Consider the following 20,618-nt stretch of genomic DNA (forward strand, 5'->3'; position numbering starts at 1 on the left):
GTTGGCTCCTTACATATAAAACATTTCTTACTCTTCCTGTTATGATCCAGTGCACATTGTTCACAAAAGAAATGTTTACATCTAAAAATAATAATAATAATAGTAATAAGCAGCAAGTTAGTAAGTAAATTAAATGAATTGACATAATAATATATTGATCTTAAAGTACTTACTTTGTCATCACTGGATTTTCAAAGGGTTTCCTACATATGAAACAAGCAAATGGTAATTCTTCTTCCTCTGTATCTTTAAAACCACGTTCTTTTTCACTTTCTTTATCTTTCTTTTTCTGTTTCTGCTCGGCTTCGTATTCCCTCTCCACTTGCCAACCAGCCTTATAATCACTACGATCGTGCAAGAATTTACAAGTGTCACCAAATGAACATTGACCTGTTTGTTTATAATCTTTACAAACCTATTATATTTATATATATATAGAGTTATTTTATTTATTAGTATTATTAATAATTTACTTAAATTAAATATATATTGTTATTATTAATATTAACTTACATCTGGTTGATAATCAAATCTAACTGATGTTTTATAGTTTGAAGTTGTTATTTTGATTGGACCTGCTTTTACACCGGCACCCTTATAGGTCAAATCCGATTTCTTCTCGATGTAGTTGTTGTATGATTTCATTCCACGATAGATTCCATCGTCGTTGTTTATCGATTCTTTATCTGTGTTTTCTGGAATATTGTCTTCACGCTCAATCAAAGTGGCAGACGAGTCGGCTTCACTCATCATCGGTTTTGCAGAGCCTGTAGTTGAGTATGAATGATCTGTCTTTGTTACATTCTTTGTTGTATATTGATTTACTACTACTTTTTGTTTCTTTGTTGTTATTGATGTTGATCCTCCTTCTTCTTGACCATTATCATTATCGTTATTATCTTGAGCAGCTGCACTACTACTGCTAGTTGTATCTATATCATTCTCTTTAGTTGTAGATTCTTCTGAAGTTTCAGAATTACTATTATTATCTTGTAGAATAGTACTACTAATATCTCTTTTTCTAATATTTCTGTTCTTTTGTTGTCTTTTAAATATTACTTTTGGTTCTGTTGTTGTTGTGCCAACATTATTATCATTACTATCATTATTATCTTTTTCAATATCTGTCATAATTTGTATATATATATATAATATAACTAGTTTAAAAATAAAATTAAAAAATATTTTTTTGCATTTCAAAAATGTAATATATTTTTATAACTTGTAAAAAACTATTTTTTTTTTACAATCTTATTCTTGAAATTTACACAATATCTATTAAAATAATTGTTATATATATAATCATTATATTGATATGTAGATTAGTTTATATTTATTTTAATTTATTTATTTTATAATGACAAACAAAAATGATAATAATAATAATTCAAAGTTAAACGAGAATTTTAAAAAGATCAACTTTGTCGATGACGATGGTGACGATAATTCAAGCGCTGATGACAGTAGTGATCTAGAGTTGGATGTAAACAATGAACTGACTCAAGAAGAGAAAGATAATTTACTTTACAATGAAGATGAAGATGACGAAAATGAAGCATGGGTAGAAAAGAATTTAAAAAAGTCTGGTATGTAATGTGGTTTAATATTAAACAACAAAGCAAAACAAAACAAAATGAATGATCCATTCTAATCAATATCTTTTATTATTTAGGTTCAAAATCAGATGCATATCTAAGTTGTCCATGTTGTTTCACATTGGTTTGTGTTGATTGTCAACGACATGATACTTTTAAGAATCAATATAGAGCAATGTTTGTCAAGAACTGTAAAATAGACTTTTCAAATCGATTGCTATATCAAAACGATGATGGTGATGATACTCTAGATGAAAAGCAACAAGAAGATGATGAAGAAGAGGTGGATGATGAACAAGAAGAAGATGATGATAACTACAATGAAGATGTTAATACACCCAAAGAAGATAATACAGCCAACAAAAAACAGGTGGATACCGGTACTACCAAACGAAATAAGGAATATTATCATGCAGTACATTGTCAAATATGTTCGACACAATTGGCAGTTTACGATCAAGATGAAATATATCATTTCTTTAATGTATTTCCTTCGAATTCTTAAAGAAAAATAGTGGTAATAATAATAATAATATTGTTGTTATTGTTTAACAATTATTTAAAATATTTAATAAAGAGGTACTTTATTTGTGAATAGAGAAAGATAGTTATATTTAATTCCATGTCTTTCAAAGTATAGTTGATGATCTGGTATTGATTTGATGAGCCAGAGTGCTCGCAGTCTCTCTTTGTTGAAATCACTTAAACTTCCACCGAGCACACCTTGCATCTGAAGCATAGCAAGCGTCATACCGACACTAACACTGACATTGAATGATTGTACCATGCCATACATCGGTAAGAATATACGTTTATCACTTAAAATCTTCATATCTTCTGTTACACCTGATTTTTCATTACCAAATACAATTGCTATTCTATTATTATTATCATCATTATCATTATCATTTTGTGAAATAATAGATGTTGTTGTCGTTGTCGTTGATGTTGTTGTTGTTGTTGCTGGTAATGTTTTAACTAAATTGTCGAATCTAATTGCACCTTCACATAGATCGGATGACCAAATTTGATATCGTTGTTGTTTGAGATAGTCTACGCAATCGAGAGGTGTATGATGTCGGTGAACGGTGACCCATTTCTCTGTGCCTTTCGAGATGTCGTTGAATGGTGTGTATGGCTGATCGTCAATGACATGAATGTGTTGTATTCCCATTGCCTCACACGACCGAATGATAGCAGCTACATTTCCAGTGGTCTTTACATTGTCACAGACGATTGCAACACGATCGGTTCTCGACCGTAAAACACTATCCAACTTGTCAAGTCTCTCGTCAGACAACACTGGTCTAGCGATTCTAGACAACTCTCTATATCTCTTTAAAAGTTCATTCCTACAAAATCTATTTAATACATCAACCAACAACAATTTATTATTGAACATTTGTAAGATATAGATATATGTTTAATGTAAATTCTTAAAAAAAACAATAGTTTTTTAGATTTTTAGTTTTTAGTTTTTAGTTTTTTTTAATATTATTTATTTTATAAGTTTTATTTAAGGTTAAATAAGTACAGAAATATCTTGATTATCAATTTCATCTTCAAGATAAAGTTTGTCGATGATGGAACGAATGTAATTTGAATTCTCAGGACCCATATCAAGTGCAATGGTAAGACTGTCGTGTGCTTTCTCCAGTTGACCTAGTCGTTTGTAGACCTTACCCATTAGAATGTAGATTGAAATCTCCTTGGGAGCGATCTCTTTGAATTCCTCGAGTTCGCTCAATGCAAGATGATATTGTTCGAGTGTGAAGAGTATCGATGCTTTTTTGTATTTGGCCAGTGTGTTCTTTGGCGAGATGTCCAGTGCATTCTGTAGCTCTACCAATGCCTCTTCGTAGCGTTTATTGGATTGCAGTGTCATACCGATGTAGCAGTACAGTACGGAGCTAGTGCCGTTGATCGACAGTGCCTTCCGGAAGTGATACTCGGCGAGACTGTACTTCTCCTGGCGGAAATAGATCAGACCTAGACCGTACCACGAGTTGTAGTGGCGTGGATCGATCTTGATAGCGGAACGATAGTAGATCTGTGCATTCTCGAGATCGTCATTCGAGAAGTACTCGTGACCGCACAGTGTATAGGCGTAGGTGAGCTTCGAATCCAGTTGGATGGCACGCTTGAATGTCTTTAGCGCAGACTCATGGTCTTTTTGTAGAGAGAAGCAATTGCCTACTACACACCATGCATGTGCTGACAATCTATCGAATTCCGTCAATTGATTAGCTAGGTAACTTAATTCTACTTCTCTATAGATTATAATGATCATTATAGATATTAATTAACTAAATTACGATGATAGAAGATTATGGATGTATTGCAACTACATACTTTTTCAAATGCCACAAAACGGTTGAGTAGATTTCTGCACCTTCCAATCGGTAAGGTTCAATCGATCTTATTTGTTCGAAAACATTGTATGCTTGTTGGTAATCAACCAATTCAAAATAGGCTTTACCAATCATCGTTAATATCCAACCAGTATTCTTTTGTGTACTTGATAGTCTATTAAATGTATCAATAGCTTCTTTACATTGATAACTTTAATAAAAGTCAAAGTTAGTTAACAAATTCAATATATAGAGTGTTCATTTAGTTTATCTTTTTTACTTACTTGTATAAATATTTATATGCTGTTGCAATGATAAAGAAAAGTGATAACAATTCTTTGTGAGCTTCTTGTATTTGTTCAATTGGTAGAGAATAGTTTTGTTGTTGTTCGTAAGTGTTGTTGTAGTTGTAGTTGTTGTTATCGTTTCCAATCTCATCGAGTGTCATTGGTTTACCAACATTTATTCCTATTGAATGATTATCCGGCAGTATCTCTTGTATTCCACCTATATGTACATGTCTCTCTGCTTTATCAATATTCTTTTTTACACCGCCGTTGCCACCACCACCACCAACAGTAGTATTATTAAATAATCTATGATTTTCATTTTGTTGTGATTGTTGTAATTGTTGTTGTTGTTGCTGCTGTTGAGATTCAAATAATAATTGCTCTCCAATGAAAGGTATTCCAATTTCATTATCCTAAAAAGTAAAGTAAAAGAATAAAAGTTAACTTTTATGTTTTTTAATACTATTATTTCAAATAATGATTTGATTTGTTTATACAAACATTCTTCTTTGTGTTCTTCTTTTTAATGACTTCTGGTAGTGCTTTGTAGTTATTCGTTATCATAGGTGAAGGTGTCATCATCGGTGTTGAAAATTGAATAGAGTTACTAGTTGGTGGAGCAGGTGTTGCAAATGACATTGGTATTGGTTGATTTTGACTTGAATTAGTATTATTTTGTTGTTGTTGGTAATGTTGTTGTTGTTGTTGTTGTTGATATTGTAAATTAAAGTTATTGATTTTATTTGGTAATCTTGGTGTTACATCTGATATATCATAAGTATTATTATTATTATTATTGTAGTTGTTGCTGTATTTATTATTGCTATTTAGATTACTCATTAAATTGAACTTTGGTGTCTTGTTTTGTTGTGGTGTCGAATCGATCATGTCAAAGTTTAGACCACCTACACCCACGCTACTGGAGAACGACGTTGAATCGTTAAACTGAATGACTGATTGTGTCGATTTACGGGGTGCATGATGCAGACTTGCTTGTAGCTGATGTGGTGTCTTTATCTCACTGAGATTACCGATTGACGATGCTATCATATCCATACTAACTGTACTCATATCATAACTTTTGTTGTTATTAATATTACTATTGATTAAATTATTATTATTATTGATAATGTTATTGTTATTAGTTATAAAAGATATTTGTGAAAGTCCATTTAAACTATTATTGTTTTGTAGAATATGCTGATGTTGTTGTTGTTGTTGTAGTTGTTGAATGTTATTTATATTGTAAAATGTTGTTGGATCAACTTGAATGTCTAGTTGACAGAGTTGTTCAAATGCAACCCAGAGATATGGGTATTTTTGTAGTGCCAAGTGCTGTTGTTTTATGGCTTCGTTCTTCTTGTTGAGCTGACGATATGACAGTCCCAAGAGGTAGTGTATACTAGCTATTTGACATGTATCGATTAAGTCGTTTGTCGTATGATGACTCTGGTTTGATATTAGCTTGAGTGACTCCTCTAGAAGATATTCTGCTTCCATAGTTTCACCAATCTCCAGTGAGCACTGAGCGAGTAGTTGCATCGACTTGACCGTCGATAACAACGATGCTGAAGAACTACTACTACTATTATTTTCACCGTTCATCATCACTCCATTACTGAGATACTGTAGTTTCTTCAGTACTGAATGTGCTTGTGCTAATCTACCTTGTCGATAGTAGATGGTTGCCAACAGATAGTAGTTGTCATCACAATCGTAGTCTGCAACGAGTCGTTCGGCCAAGAACAGCGCATTGCTAAGCATATTACAATTCAAACAATCATTGATCGATTGTTGAAGTATAACATCCATTTTTTACACACACACCTAATGTTAATCTAATGCTACTAACAAATCTAACTAAATCTAACAAACTAAAGATATATATCTTAAAACAATGTTAATATTTATTGCAAATTTTGGCGGGTTCAAAGATCATCACCAAAATACTTTTTTTTTTTTTTTTTTTTGTTTTCTTTTTTATTTGATTTAATGTAAAGATTTAATTTTAATTGGCAAAAGAGCAAGTGTAGCTTCGATTTACAAAAAAAAATGAGACTTGTTTATTATTTCTTTTAAACTTATTTAGCTTCTTTTATGAAATTTAGAATGAATTGATTGTAACCCAATGAAAGTTACTTCCTCCATACTAAACTATGGTATATCGAGTCGTAGGTACGATTCACAATTAAAGAATCACGGAATTGGTTTGTTATATATCATTTAAATTAATGCTTTTGAAGTGTAACTAACATTCATTTTACAAAATAGCTAAAATACACAAACCATATTGAACAACATTTACAGTTGAAAGAAATACAAACTAAAATCGTTGCACTGACCGAGGTTGTTGATGAATTAATTTCAAAACAATCCTCAACTAGTAATACGATCACCACAGCTGTCTCTTGAATCTTTAGAATCTCTGGTTTCATACTGCATTATTATAGAACTAATTCATATAGGGAGAGAGGGATCAATGAAAACATCACTGCTGATCAGTCTAACAATAACTTAGATCAAACTAAACCGATATTCATGCTGAATTCCAACAGTGGCCAGAAATAGGTTAAAAGTGATATAATAACCGTCTAATTTCCTAAAAGAAGCTAACAAGTTAAAAGAAGAACAAATAAAATACAAAGTTTTATTATTTAATTTAAATATATGTTTTCATTTTATTTAATTATATTTGATTTTTATATATATCTATCTATTTATAATAATTTTAAAACTCTTTGATGTTTTCTAAACATCTGAATAATATTCTGGTACACAGTTGGTTGATAATAGGTTGATTTGTGCTTGGTCCAAACCATCTTTACTGTAGTACCATACATATGATTCGCCGGAACTCAAACCGAGCGATCTTATCTGTTGTGGGAAGTGGATGACTTCGTCTCTTGGTTTGCTTCCATATTCTATGCCTTGTGCGGAGTTGATACGGTCACCGATTGACATGGTGACATCGTAGAGTCTGGTGCCGCTTGGCGAGGTGTTGATTACCACCACTGCCCAACTGGTTATACGACGACCGTTCACCACTCCGCTTGCTGTCTTTTGTTGAGTCAGTGTTGCCTTGCATTGCATTTGGGAGTTGGCGTTGTCCTTAGGTTGTGAACCATGACAGCTGTCTGGGTAGTTGGAAAATCTGATCGGTGACATCTCTGTGCCCTGAGAGAAGTAGGTGAATGAGAAGAAACTACCCGGTCGGATGATAACACCTCTTGGTAGAGAGAATGTGAGTGGACTGTTCGGTGTTGGAACCAATCCATTGACATTGGTAACTGGATCTTCGAAGCTGATATCCAAACTGGTGATTGGTGTACTTCCTTGGTTGATAATCTCAACCCACCAGATAATACTGACAGAGAATCCAGTACGAATGAATCCAATTCTCTTTTCATTGTAGAACAGGGAGCATTTGGTGTTTACATCGTTGGGTGGAGGAGCACGAGTGGGGATTGGAACGGGGTTGACCACTGGTGTTGGAACAACCGCTGGTGAATAGGTAGGTGGAACTGGACGGTGAATGATATCATCACATATAACATAGTAGTCATCGGGTTCACTGTTTCCAATGTAGACGATTCTCTCCAGTAGTCCTTCTGGTTGAGGAGTTCCAGTCTCCCAGACAGTCTCGATATTGATATTCAATGAATTTCCAGGTACACTATAGTATGTTCGCTTGAGAACTGTAATGGTTCTATGAGCGAACGGTTCAAAGTTTATAATTTCCAAACTCTTTAAGAAAAGAGCTGGCGTTGTGAGATTTTTCAGAATGGTTTGTCTTAATTCAATTCCACAACGGTATTGCTCTCCTGGCTTTGGAACATTTGGATTGGGTGACCTGGTTGGAATTTCTCTTGGAGGAGTATTGTCAAGTGTTGGTCTTGGAGTGAATGGTTGAGCTGATTGGGGTTGAGGAGAAGGACCAGTTGGAATAAAAGCTGTTATAGTTCCCGTAGCATCTGGTAACTGAGTGTGTGTTGGTGGACCAGATGGAATAAAACCTGTTATTGTTCCTTCAGGATTTGTAGTTGGGTTTGGTTTTGGTGAGTTTGATTGAGAAGGTGGTTCAAATGGTTTTGGAATTGGCTTTTCTGTTGGTTTGTCTGTTGGTTTCTCTGTTGGCTTTTCTGTTGGTTTATCAGTTGGCTTTTCAGTTGGTTTGTCGGTAGGCTTTTTATCTTTATTCTTTTTATCTTTTTTATGCTTATGTTCATGCGGTTTGTCTGTTGGCTTATCAGTTGGTTTATCTGTTGGGTTATTAGTTGGCTTCTCTGTTGGGTTATTTGGTTTATCTGTTGGGTTATTAGTTGGTTTGTCTTTTGGTTTATCAGTTTCTGTTGGCTTATTAGTTTCTGTTGGCTTATCAGTTTCTGTTGGCTTATCAGTTTCTGTTGGCTTATTAGTTTCTGTTGGCTTATTAGTTTCTGTTGGCTTATCAGTTTCTGTTGGCTTGTCTTTTGGTTTATCAGTTTCAGTTGGTTTGTCTTTTGGTTTATCAGTATCAGTTGGCTTGTCTTTTGGCTTATCAGTTTCAGTTGGTTTGTCTTTTGATTTATCAGTTTCTGTTGGCTTGTCTTTTGGTTTATCAGTATCAGTTGGCTTGTCTTTTGGTTTATCAGTTTCTGTTGGTTTATCAGTTTCTGTTGGCTTGTCTTTTGGTTTATCAGTTTCTGTTGGCTTGTCTGCGGGTTTATCGGTTGGTTTGTCTGTTTCAGTTGGTTTGTCTTTTGGTTTATCAGTTTCAGTTGGCTTGTCTTTTGGTTTATCAGTTTCTGTTGGTTTGTCTTTTGGTTTATCAGTATCAGTTGGCTTGTCTGCGGGTTTATCGGTTGGTTTGTCTTCTGGCTTACCAGTTGGCTTATCAGTTGGTTTATCAGCTGGCTGCTTATCTGTTGGGTTATTAGTTGGTTTATCTGTTGGGTTATTAGTTGGTTTATCTGTTGGGTTATTTGGCTTATCTGTTGGGTTATTAGTTGGTTTATCTGTTGGGTTATCAGTTGGCTTATCTGCTGGGTTATTAGTTGGCTTATCTGTTGGGTTATCAGTTGGCTTATCTGTTGGTTTATCTATTGGCTTATCTGTAGTTGGACTTTCTGAGGGTTTTTCTTTCTCTGTTGTTGGTTCATTTGAAGTATTCTCACTTACTGGTTTTTCTGATGAGGAATCTGGTTTGTTATCACTGTTTGAGTTTAAGAAATTGCCCAATTTCTGAATTTGATTAAATATGTCACTCTCTTTGTCTTTGAGTTTTAATGAATTTTTTTGAGATTTCATAAAACTCAATTTGTTGTCTTGTGAGCTTGGTATTTTCTCAATATCGAAAAGAGGGTCCAATATTACTTCCAACACTACTTTTGTATCACCTTCACTCGCTGGAAGTGAATCTACCAATTCCAGTAAAGTTGCCATATTCTGGTCGGTAGCCATAATCTTTGGAGCATTTGGAAATTTATTGGTGTCCTCTGACACTACCAAATTGAAAAGAAATAAGGTATATAAAAAAAATAATAAAACTTTCATTTTCTTTTAAAATAATAAAACAAAATAAATAAAAAATAAAGATTTATTTATTTATGATATATAAATATATTTATTTATTTTTTATATCTAAAAAGAAAAGAAAATCAATATTGGAAATAAATACAAGAAAGCTCTTCACTCAAATCAAAAATAATTCTTTTTTTAAAAATAAATTAATAAATAAATAAATAAATTATTTCAAAATCCAATCAATTATACAATTATACTCCCTTAAATATATTATATATATTACATGTTTAGAAGCACAATGATAATCATCATATGTGAGTTGGGGTATGAACATGTGTTTACAATTTACAATGTTTATATCTATCATCGTATAACTAACACTTTTAAATGTCATTGAAAAAAATTTAACATATAAAATGTTGGTTTTTATAATAATGAATGATCAAGTGTGGGTGTGATGACAACCCACTTCACTACACTTCGCTTCATTTCATTTCTTCACCCACTTTATTGATTGTTATTCAATTCATTTGTTTTATTTATGCATGGTAGTAATAATAACTAAATATAAATTTATTGGTTTAATGTTATAATTATTGTTATTATAATTATTTTATTACTTAACCTTGAGCATCATAGGAATTTGAGTTATGCTTTGGAATAAAGTCATAGTTTGATGGAACAGGTCCTAAAAACATCTCGGAAATCTTGATCCAATCCGATACTTGGTTACTGGCTAACAGTGTCTCCAAATCGGAACGACCAAAGTAACCTGGTGGTCTCTCATTGATCTTTGAGTAGGATGTTTCCAAAATACCAACTGGTACATATCTATGAGAGAACGATAACCAATTCAACAAAAAGTGTCTTGTATTGTCAACTCCCTATTATGAATATTATAATGTGAATAATTATGTTTTTGTTTTTGATTTGTTTTTAACTTACAAGTTGATCAGATCCCCAATGATCAAGACCATAGTTAGCAAATTGCTTCACCAAATCCAATCTTTCGGATGCACTGATATCCCAATCTCTTTTCTCTTTGATCTCTGTGAAAATCCATGGTTTAATAAGAGCACCTCTTGCAACCATCAAAGCAGAGATTGAATCCGATGATTTTTCAATCTATAATTATTATAATAAAAAAGATTAATATTATGACATATATATTTATACTCTTTAGCCAAACAACATACATCTCTCCAATTATAGATATCACCATTTCCAATGACTGGAATCGGTGAGATTTCAGCACATTGCTTGATGTACTCCCAATTTGCAAGTCTGGTATAACGTTGTGTACGAGAACGACCGTGGACGGTCACCGCTTGTGCACCCCAGCTACCGAGATTCGGGATGATTTTGTGGGCGTTCGGATTCTCTTCGGTACGACCGACACGTAGTTTTATGGTGAGTGGGCATGTCAGAACACTGGACATTCCACGGAGGATCATTTCCATACGGTTCTGACGGTCCATCATAGCGGCACCCGCACCCATATTACAGATGAGATCGATCGGGCAACCCGAGTTGACATCGACGAAATCGACATTGAGGTTGTCTTCGATGAACTCGGCACTGGACATCATCGAGTCCAAGTGAGGGCCACACAGCTGTACACCGAATTTGTCTTCAGATGGATGACGCTTCAACAGTGCCAACTCACCTTTGTGACCCTGCACGATATTCGATGCCAACGCCATCTCACCACAGGTAATATCGACACCCAACGACTTACAGATACGTCTGAACGGTAAGTTACCAACGGTTGTCAACGGTGCCAAATACAATTGATTCTTCCAATCGAGCTTTTTCTTCTCCTGTGGTTTCAAAGGTACTTCAACATGATACTCTACACCTTCATGTGATTGTTTAATAAGAGAAACATTGCTATTATTATCTTCTGTTTGAGTTGTAGTAGCATCAGTTGTTGTTGTTGTTTCTTCTACTTTGACATCTACTTTAGCAGCATTAACATTACTATCCTCTTTTGACTCTTCTGATTTAGTTTCCTTTTTGTTGTTGTTGTTATTGTTTTTGTTACCCTTTTGATTTCTTCTAAGTTCTAGATTGTTTTTACTATTATTTTTATAAATATGTTTAGTTTGTTTGTTAAAATTGTATAAATATTAATGATAATTGATGATGATAGTTACATGAAATACTCTTCAGTCTTTTTGAATGGATATTTTTTCTTTGTAAGCATTACTCTAATGTCGTTGGATACATCGTTTTGTAGTTGGTGTTGTGATTGGTCACATTTATCACTAACCTCTTTGTTGACAATCGAGTTGATACCATCGATATGATCACCACCAAAGAGACATTTGATTCCGTATTTACATTCTCCGTAGGTCTCGTAGAGATAGCATTTTCCTAAAGACGGTTGCTTTGTAGACAGATACTTTTGTAGATCATGACTATACTTGCAACTATCACCATAAGGACATGATTTCTCTTTTAAGAAAACTTGACATAACTAAATATATATATGCATGTATATAAGATAATGTTCACAAACAAAATAAAACAATTAGAATAAGATTTGTTTGCAAACAAAACTGACCAATAAACGACATCACTACTTACCCTATCGGATTCAGGAATGTATTCACTCTTTTGTTTCTTTACTTTCTTTGGCTTGCCAGTGGTTTGTGGAACTGTCGAAGTGGTGGATTGAGCTTTCTCATCAGCTTCCATCTCTTCATTGGTTCTCTTTCTGTTTGCCTTGAGAAACTCTGATTTGATTGGCGCTTCACCTGGTTTTCTCGATGTGGTTGCAGATGTATTTGTAGTTGTAGTTGTAGCTGTGGTTGTGGCTGTAGTTGTATCCACTGTCTCAACTACTACATCTCCATTACCACTACTAACACTAACACTAACACTGTCACTTCCACCATTACCACTATTGTTTTCACTGGTCAAACTATCCATTTTTAGTAATGTAAACAAAACAACACAATGAATGACAATAACAACAAAACAAAAAAACAAACCGCCCAAAGAAAATTAAAAATAAAAAAAAAACGAAAAAATATAAAAATAAAGTAATAATAATTATTTATTAGAAATTAGTAAATAAATAATTAATATAAATAATTAAAATATTAATTATTTTTTTAATTATGGTATATAATAGTAATAAAAGAAAGACTACTAGTAGTAGTAGTGGAGGAGGTGGTGGGAGTGGAGGTAAAGCTAATAACAATAGTAGTAGTCAAAATAATAAAAATAGTAATATATCACCTACACAATTGAGTATTTATAAATCTGTGAGTGATAAGGTATTCCCTTCGTTCAGTGGGCGACAAGCATCGATGCTTGAATTCTTTCCAAAGAAAAAGGTTGAATCTAAATCATCACAGGAGGTAGAGGTTGTGGAAGATGACAACGGTGTCATAACAAAGACAACTACAACCACTACCACTGTAACAACCGTTGTTACCAAAGTAATGTCAACACCAACAACATCACCATCACCATCACAACAACAACATCAACAACAATCACAAAAACTATTATTATCACCTATTCCATTCGATATTTCCAATACCACAACAAGTCAATCAACAACAACAACACCATTACAATCACCTCAATCTCAACAAGCATCACAAATAATAGATTTAGAAGATGAAGATGAAGATGATAAAGATGAACAACATCACTTTTTAAAGAAACAAAAAAGAACTTCAATAACAGACAACAATAACAATAATAGTATAGTTATAAAAGATGAAATAGTATTGATAAAAGATGAACCTAATAATATTAGTAGTACTCCACCGTCGTCGTTATCATTGTCAGATTCACCTACTCAAGCATCATCATCATCACCATCATTGACTTCAGAAGAGAATGCAGATTACTCTAGATACTATTTGAATGATTTCATCACTGTTACAGACACTGTTATCAGTAGAGATTCACATCTGTTTGAAGAGGAGGAGTTGTCAATGGTAGAGAGATTCCACTCGATGAACGACAGTGCGCGACATCTCTTTGTTCGGCTGTACAACCGAAAAGGTCCGTGGTTCCGGCGAGATTCAATATTCTACGATGAGATCAAAAATATCAAGAGCAGCTGCGATGAGTTGGTGACCTGTCAGTTTCTTCACTTGTACGACACCAAACACGACGATTACAATGAACTGGCACCAATCCTAACGGTCTCAACCATCAAGAAGATCATCGGTAACGCTTCGCTACCGAAAGACTCTACGAAACCGGCGCTGCTCGAGCTGCTGAAAGGCAATCCCAGTAGAGGACAATCGACACTGATGTTTAACATCAGTTCGCAATCTTCGCCGAAACAGCGATACAAGAAACTGGTGGAGGATAACATTGGCGTATGTTTCAAAGTCAACGATAGCGTTGTCAAACTCTGGAGAATGATTCATCATCTTTTCTTTTACAATTGGCAAATACATAACTCGACGTCGCTCATTGTTAACAATATTATGGGTATCGAATTTCCAGAGTATAAGATATGGGATGGTAATAGCAATAGCAATAGCAATAACAATAATAATAGCAATAAGAGTAAGAGTAATAATCATGGAGAATCACGAAATATCTTTGAAACAAGAGCATCGCTTTTGGAGTTTGAAGATGTCAAGGCGATAGAGGAGAGATTCGACAGTACCAACATTAAGTCGACTGGAAACGATCAAGATGAGTTGAATACAGTGATATCAATGATAAATGATTGTGCAGAGAAGTTATCAAATATGACAAATAATAAATTGAGCAATAATAATAATAGCAACAACAATATTGGAAGTAGGAATAACATTACATTTGCACTAAGATTTACACCTGGTTGGGTTTATACACGTGTTTTAACAAGTGGAATTGCACTGCTCGAGAAACTTAAGGAGTATGATAAGGCTATATTCCATCTGATGGTACTGACAGAGGTGCCTTTCTGTCCTGGAAAACGTGGACATTGGTGGCAGCGAATGATCATCAATATGAAACATCTGAATCGAAGTGACGATGCTCTTGTAATTTGTGAACGTGCATTAAAAGATGAAAAAGTGACAAGTGGTGATAGATTAGCTTTGGAAAATCACTATTTACAATTGACAAGGTAAATAATAATAATGTTGATTTAATATCTATAAATAGAGTTATAACTAACTGTTTTCATATATCTAGAAATAAAAATATTAATGTACCAGACGGTCTTATTAAAATGGCACATACAATAAGAAAAGCAAATCCAGTCACTGTTTATTGTGAAAAAGTGGAAACTGGACTGCCAGGCCGTAAAAGTAGATACTTTATAGAGAATCCAGAGGATAAAGAGAAATCACCAATTATTACCAATGTTGAAGTATGTTCAAAGTTTATTGAACCTCAAAAATTATTATTTATGAAACTTTACTAATAATAATATTCCAATAATAATGTTTATTTTCTTTTTTTAATCTTTAGGGAGTTGCACTGAATTATTATGCAACGGAATGTAAAGAAAAGTGGAAAGGTATTCATTGTGAAACCTCTATATTTCTATCGATGTTTGTTTTGTTTTTCTGGGATATCATTTTCGACTCTGACATTCCTTTTGTATTTCAATCACCGTTCCAAGATGCACCTCTGGATTTCGGAACAAGCGAATTCTATATATCAAGAGCGCACCTAATCAACAAAAGAGCGGAAGAACTCAAAAATAGTACACGTGATGAACGTAAAGCAATACTTGAATATATCTGGGAGAAATATCATGGAAGAGTAGTTAGATGTATAAATTGGGATAAATATTCTTTAGAGTAAGTGTTGTTTTGTTGTTTATAAAAATATTTATATTTAATCTAAAACTATATTAACTAACTTTATTATTATTAGACAATTAATTGATATCTCAGATCATGTTGGAGGTGGATTGATTGGATATTGTTCAAAGCTGATAACTGAAGACTATACATGCTTTTCACATGGTATGCCCGATCTTCTTTTGTGGTCTCGTAATCCCGATGATCAGTTAGAAGAGTCCTACTTTATTAAATTTGTCGAAGTAAAAGGCGCAGGTGACACACTCAGCAATCAACAAAAAGTTTGGATCGATATGTTATTGAATTTTGGATGTGATGTTGATGTTTGTCACATTAAAAATAAATAAGTCAACGTTGTTTTTTAGTTGTTGGTTGATGTCTAAAGCTTTTCGAAAAAGAAATAAACCGTTAAACTTTGATCAAACAAATCCAAAAATATATTTTTGTAAAAAAAAAAATTAAATTTAAATCGAGATTTCTTTGTGGGTGAGTGTGTGTTTTTGAAAAAACAGTGTGATTGATTGGTTAACCAAAACCAATTTTTGACCACACTTAAAACCTTCTTCGTCTGATAATTAAAATCTATTTTTTTTTTATTTTTTAACTTTGTTTTTTATTTTTTTTTGATCAAACAACCTTTTTCCTGTACTTTCTTTACCAAAAAAAAATAAAAAATAGTGCAAAAGTGCAAGCAACTATATAATTTTCTCTAATTGTAATATTTTTAGTTTGTAGTATTATAGTAGTAGTAGCATAGTAGTCTCAAATCATATTCTTAATGAGACAAATTCACTCCATGTATTTTAGATAAAAACAGAAAGATTTTTTTTTTTGTTGGAAGAATAATATACCAAACATAAAATGAACAGATTAAAGAAAATCGAGGGAAACCGACAGAGAAGTCACAGTTTCGATATGATTGTGATGGACGAGGTTACCAAGATAATATTGGATTTGGATCATCAAACAAATAATGCACAGAACAACAGTAGTTCAACACCGAATTTAACAGCTTTAGATAATTCATTACCACACCCACCTCATTCACCTCGTGGTGGACAATCACATCTATCACCTCTAAATATAGTTGGATCAGGAGGAGGATTAGGAGGAGGAGGATCTGCTCCATCATCTCCAATGCAATCAAGACATCATAGTTTCAGTATTCATCCATCCACCTCAAACACATCAATTTCCTCAAGTATGCTTCCACCGTCTTCAGAGCAAACGTTAAATCCACCAACATTCTCACTCTCTGTAGATACCACACAAAAAACAATGACAACACAACAACAGCAACCAGGTGTAGCTATTCCATCTTCACCAAAACCACCAACAGCTCTTGAAAATCTTCATCACATATATAAACCACAACCACACCATATTTCCATATCGATTCTCGATAAACCTGTACAAATGAATGAAAGATCACCCAGTTTCAGTAGTCTGCCTGGCGAGTTGACAGCCAGTGGACACCTGAAACGAAGTAGTTTCGCAACACCATCGCCACCACCATTCAATTTGGATGGCGCTTCCGTAAGCAACCCTCACCACTCCAACGGCAGTGGAAATACACCGCCAGCCTCACCGTCGCGAAGAAAATCGCTGGCCGCCTCCGTAACAATTTTACCACCGACCAAGAAATCACAGAGTTTTCGACGTGGACTTCTCTCGGTCATTGAATCGCCATATTATATCACACTGATGGTGCTTGCCATCCTCTTTATTCTCTTCATAGACGACATCATTGGAATTTGCGGTTCGCCATACTCCACCATTCAAAACTATATAATCTTGGCGGTGCGTCTGCTTATCATATTGTTTTTCACACTGGACATTGTAATGAGTGTATTGGTATACGACCGTCACTACTACAATAACACGGTGGTCGTTTTCCTCGATGTAATATCGACGCTCTCCATCATCCCCGACGTAGTGTTTGGCTTGCGCAAAGAAGCGATTCCCTACGAGCTGCAAGTACTGGCGATCGGACAGGCCGGAAGGATCATCCGGTTCTGCGGCGCGTACATCCGGGTGTCGCTGGTTGCAACGCTTCACCACCGTATATGGCGACCACGACAGAAAACACAAGACAATCTTCAGGTGGAAGCAAGCAAACTCGGCGACAAACTCATAAGAGAGGTCATCAACAAAATAGTGTTTCTAGTGCTTCTCGTTTTCTTTGCAACACAGCTACTCTCACTGGACCGCACCGATCTCTATGGCTACACAGCATCACTATCGAACCTACAGTACCAACTAGCCAGCAATCCAACAACATTCACAGACTCTGTCAACAACTACATCTCTAGCAACTCGCACAACAACATCGATATACTGTTCCTCTCCGTCGCCAACCAAGACTTTTACAACCATCAATCTAAAATCGTTAATCTACAATTCAACGCAATCTTAAAATATGATTATCAATCATCATCTATTTGGTTAGATAATTCTGTAAGTTGTTGTAATAACAAAACAAACCACCTGAATATTTATCTATCTAACTAAATAACTAACTAACTTATTATTTCTAGTATAATGTTAGAATATCTAGTATTATGCATTTATGTTTAACAATATTTGTTATATTGCTATTGATTATTGTTAATATTATGATTATTAGAGATGCACACAAGATTGTTATCAATCCACTGGAGAATGTTTTAGCGATTGTAAAGACATTGTCGAAACAAAATGCAGCAATACAGAGAAAGAGTGAAATTTTGAATGATCTAAAGCTAGAGAGTGAATCAAACAACAACACCATCAATCAGATCGATGACGATGAATCTGACGAAGCAGACTATCTCCTTGGAATGTTGAGTGACATCGATGGTTCACTTCAAGCTGCAAAAGAAAAAGTAGAGGAAGAATCAATTCAAAACTCAAGACTCAAGAGTGAAATCGAAGATCTATTCGCTGAGAAGTTTATATTACAAATTCATTTAGATGTAAGTTACACCATTAATTAAAAAGGTTTTTTAAACACTTTACTAATTACTTATTACTTTCATCTTTATATTTATATAGTCTGTACTTAGAAACATCGATTTCAATGATAATATTGGTGATATGTTGAAAAAGAATAGAGAACTGTTGAATATGAATGCAAAACAATTACCGGAAGGTGTTAATTCCGATTCAGTTAAATTCAAGGTCGATGAAAGCAATCCAGAGAAATTCATAATTCTCTGTGCAACATTGGATCGTTTGATCGAGCGACTCACCAAGATAGACAATCACGATATGAAGTTTGCAAATGTATTCCTCCTGACATTTAGAAGATTCGTTTCACCCATTGAATTGATGGAGTTGTTAATCATTAGATTCTGTAGCACACCAGCAATGGAGTTAACCACAACACTACTTCAAATGGATGACTATGTTAGTGGTTGGAGAACATCGAAACAAGATCAATTAAGAATAAGGTAAAGTTAAATTAAACATAACATATCAAGATATTACATTTATTAATACATTATACTTTAGTGTTTTCAATGTTATTAAATTGTGGATTGCTAAATTCTTTTGGGATTTCGAGAATGAGGAGCTATTGGAGTTACTTCAATATCTATTAAAGACAATTATGCCAAGATTCAATATGGATCGATATGCAGTACATCTAGAAGCACTATTGAGAAGAAAACAAGAGAATTACGTTGCTTTGGTAGAGTATCAACCTTTGAAACCGCTGAGTCAAGAAGACATTGCAGAGATGATGGTCGTCGACGATCGTGTTCTCTTCAACTACGAAGTCAACGACATTGCAACACAGATCACTCTCATTGAATTCGAGATGTTCAAATCGATCCGACCAGAGGAGTTGTTGGACTTGGCTTGGACAAAGAACAAGACAAAGTTCAGAACATCACCGAATATCGCGCGATTCACAGAGCATTTCAACAACGTTAGTTTCTGGATTCAAATGCAAATCGTCAAGTATGGCAAAGTGAAGGAGCGTGTCTCTGCGATGAAGCGTATCATTGCTCTCGGTGAATCGTTCCTTCAACTCAACAACTTCTACGGTGCAATGGAGGTATTGTCGTCGTTGGAGTCGGCGTCGGTGTCGCGTCTCTCCAAGACGTGGGAGCAGCTACCATCGGCGTCGCTCCAGTCGTTCCAGGCACTGCAGCGACTCCTCTCGCCAAACAGCAGCTACAAAGAGTATCGTGAACGTCTGAAACAAACGACATCCGCGTGCATTCCATACCTCGGAGTGTATCTGACGGACTTGACATTCATCTACGAAGGCAATCCGGACTACCGTGAAGACAAACTGATAAACTTTACCAAACAGCGTGAGATTGCAGCGACCATTCTATCGATTCAGCAATTCCAAAACACTCTTGAATATTTCCATGAAGTCAACAACAAATTGAAATCTCAATTGGATTTGCGTGCACCCGATACAGAAACCATCTATAAGATGTCTTTGACTGCAGAACCCAGAAGAAATTAAAATCAAATAAAATAACACAACACACATATATAGTATTTGTAAATAATAACAAATGTTTTTGTTTAATTTTATTTATTGATGAATTATGAAAATTGATATCAACATTTTGGTGTTTGGAAGATCTATAATCATTTTCAAAGAACAATATTTAGATATATAAGATAATTAAATTCCCATAGTTTAGAATAAATAAGTGTACTAAAGAAATATTAAAGAATTTAATTTCTACCCTCAAAAATTAAGTTTAGAGATGAGGCTCAAAACACCAAATTGAAATAACACAATTCACAATTTGTCAATCAAAAAAATTTTATTTATGATATTGTTGATGATGATGAACTCAACACACTTTACAATCAATAGAACAATAGCTACCACCTCCCCCTCCCCAAACTATAGTTTCCAAAACTAAACTAACAATGATTTATGCAAACTGAAGTGTATCAAATTTATTGTTGTCGTTGTTGATGTTGTTGTCGACTTCAATGAAAAGTGGGCTTTATCAATTGATAAACAATGCAGTATTAAAAGTCTATCATTCATTATAAATGTCCCACAAAATCATTTCTACACTTATCTAACAAACAAACAACAAATACATTTGTGTAACAAACATTATAACCAAAACCATAAACTACTAT

The 20,618-nt window shown here is 34.3% G+C and overlaps 7 protein-coding genes across 7 annotated transcripts; 3 read left to right on the plus strand and 4 right to left on the minus strand.

Moving 5' to 3' along the window:
• Positions 1 to 169: 169 nt before the first annotated feature.
• Positions 170 to 1,131, minus strand: rnf113 (RING zinc finger-containing protein; the record flags this gene model as incomplete). Its single annotated transcript, XM_020579837.1, has 2 exons — positions 170 to 415; positions 514 to 1,131. The coding sequence occupies 2 exons, from the start codon at positions 1,129 to 1,131 to the stop codon at positions 170 to 172; spliced, it is 864 nt and encodes a 287-aa protein (XP_020430512.1).
• Positions 1,132 to 1,357: 226 nt separating this feature from the next.
• On the plus strand, positions 1,358 to 2,100 carry PPL_09039 (E2F-associated phosphoprotein; the record flags this gene model as incomplete). The annotated part of the gene is made up of 2 exons (XM_020579838.1): positions 1,358 to 1,586; positions 1,673 to 2,100. 2 exons carry the CDS (start codon positions 1,358 to 1,360, stop codon positions 2,098 to 2,100), a joined length of 657 nt encoding a protein of 218 aa, XP_020430513.1.
• A 63-nt stretch (positions 2,101 to 2,163) lies between these two features.
• Positions 2,164 to 6,048, minus strand: anapc3 (anaphase promoting complex subunit 3; the record flags this gene model as incomplete). The annotated part of the gene is made up of 6 exons (XM_020579839.1): positions 2,164 to 2,931; positions 3,130 to 3,380; positions 3,483 to 3,865; positions 3,948 to 4,157; positions 4,231 to 4,649; positions 4,738 to 6,048. The coding sequence occupies 6 exons, from the start codon at positions 6,046 to 6,048 to the stop codon at positions 2,164 to 2,166; spliced, it is 3,342 nt and encodes a 1,113-aa protein (XP_020430514.1).
• A 936-nt stretch (positions 6,049 to 6,984) lies between these two features.
• Positions 6,985 to 9,675, minus strand: PPL_09041 (uncharacterized protein; the record flags this gene model as incomplete). The annotated part of the gene is made up of 1 exon (XM_020579840.1): positions 6,985 to 9,675. The coding sequence occupies one exon, from the start codon at positions 9,673 to 9,675 to the stop codon at positions 6,985 to 6,987; it is 2,691 nt and encodes an 896-aa protein (XP_020430515.1).
• Positions 9,676 to 10,358: 683 nt separating this feature from the next.
• Positions 10,359 to 12,672, minus strand: dus3l (CCCH-type zinc finger-containing protein; the record flags this gene model as incomplete). Its single annotated transcript, XM_020579841.1, has 5 exons — positions 10,359 to 10,622; positions 10,684 to 10,863; positions 10,935 to 11,817; positions 11,895 to 12,217; positions 12,328 to 12,672. 5 exons carry the CDS (start codon positions 12,670 to 12,672, stop codon positions 10,359 to 10,361), a joined length of 1,995 nt encoding a protein of 664 aa, XP_020430516.1.
• A 191-nt stretch (positions 12,673 to 12,863) lies between these two features.
• On the plus strand, positions 12,864 to 16,322 carry mtmr15 (fanconi-associated nuclease 1; the record flags this gene model as incomplete). The annotated part of the gene is made up of 5 exons (XM_020579842.1): positions 12,864 to 14,830; positions 14,899 to 15,076; positions 15,178 to 15,512; positions 15,589 to 15,838; positions 16,251 to 16,322. The coding sequence occupies 5 exons, from the start codon at positions 12,864 to 12,866 to the stop codon at positions 16,320 to 16,322; spliced, it is 2,802 nt and encodes a 933-aa protein (XP_020430517.1).
• A 54-nt stretch (positions 16,323 to 16,376) lies between these two features.
• gefW (Ras-GEF domain-containing protein) lies at positions 16,377 to 19,977 on the plus strand (the record flags this gene model as incomplete). The annotated part of the gene is made up of 6 exons (XM_020579843.1): positions 16,377 to 17,417; positions 17,709 to 17,972; positions 18,053 to 18,469; positions 18,549 to 18,946; positions 19,008 to 19,554; positions 19,816 to 19,977. The coding sequence occupies 6 exons, from the start codon at positions 16,377 to 16,379 to the stop codon at positions 19,975 to 19,977; spliced, it is 2,829 nt and encodes a 942-aa protein (XP_020430518.1).
• Positions 19,978 to 20,618: the final 641 nt, after the last annotated feature.

This window comes from Heterostelium album, assembly GCF_000004825.1.
Source record: "Heterostelium album PN500 unplaced genomic scaffold PPL_scaffold9, whole genome shotgun sequence".
Lineage (NCBI taxonomy): Eukaryota > Evosea > Eumycetozoa > Acytosteliales > Acytosteliaceae > Heterostelium > Heterostelium album.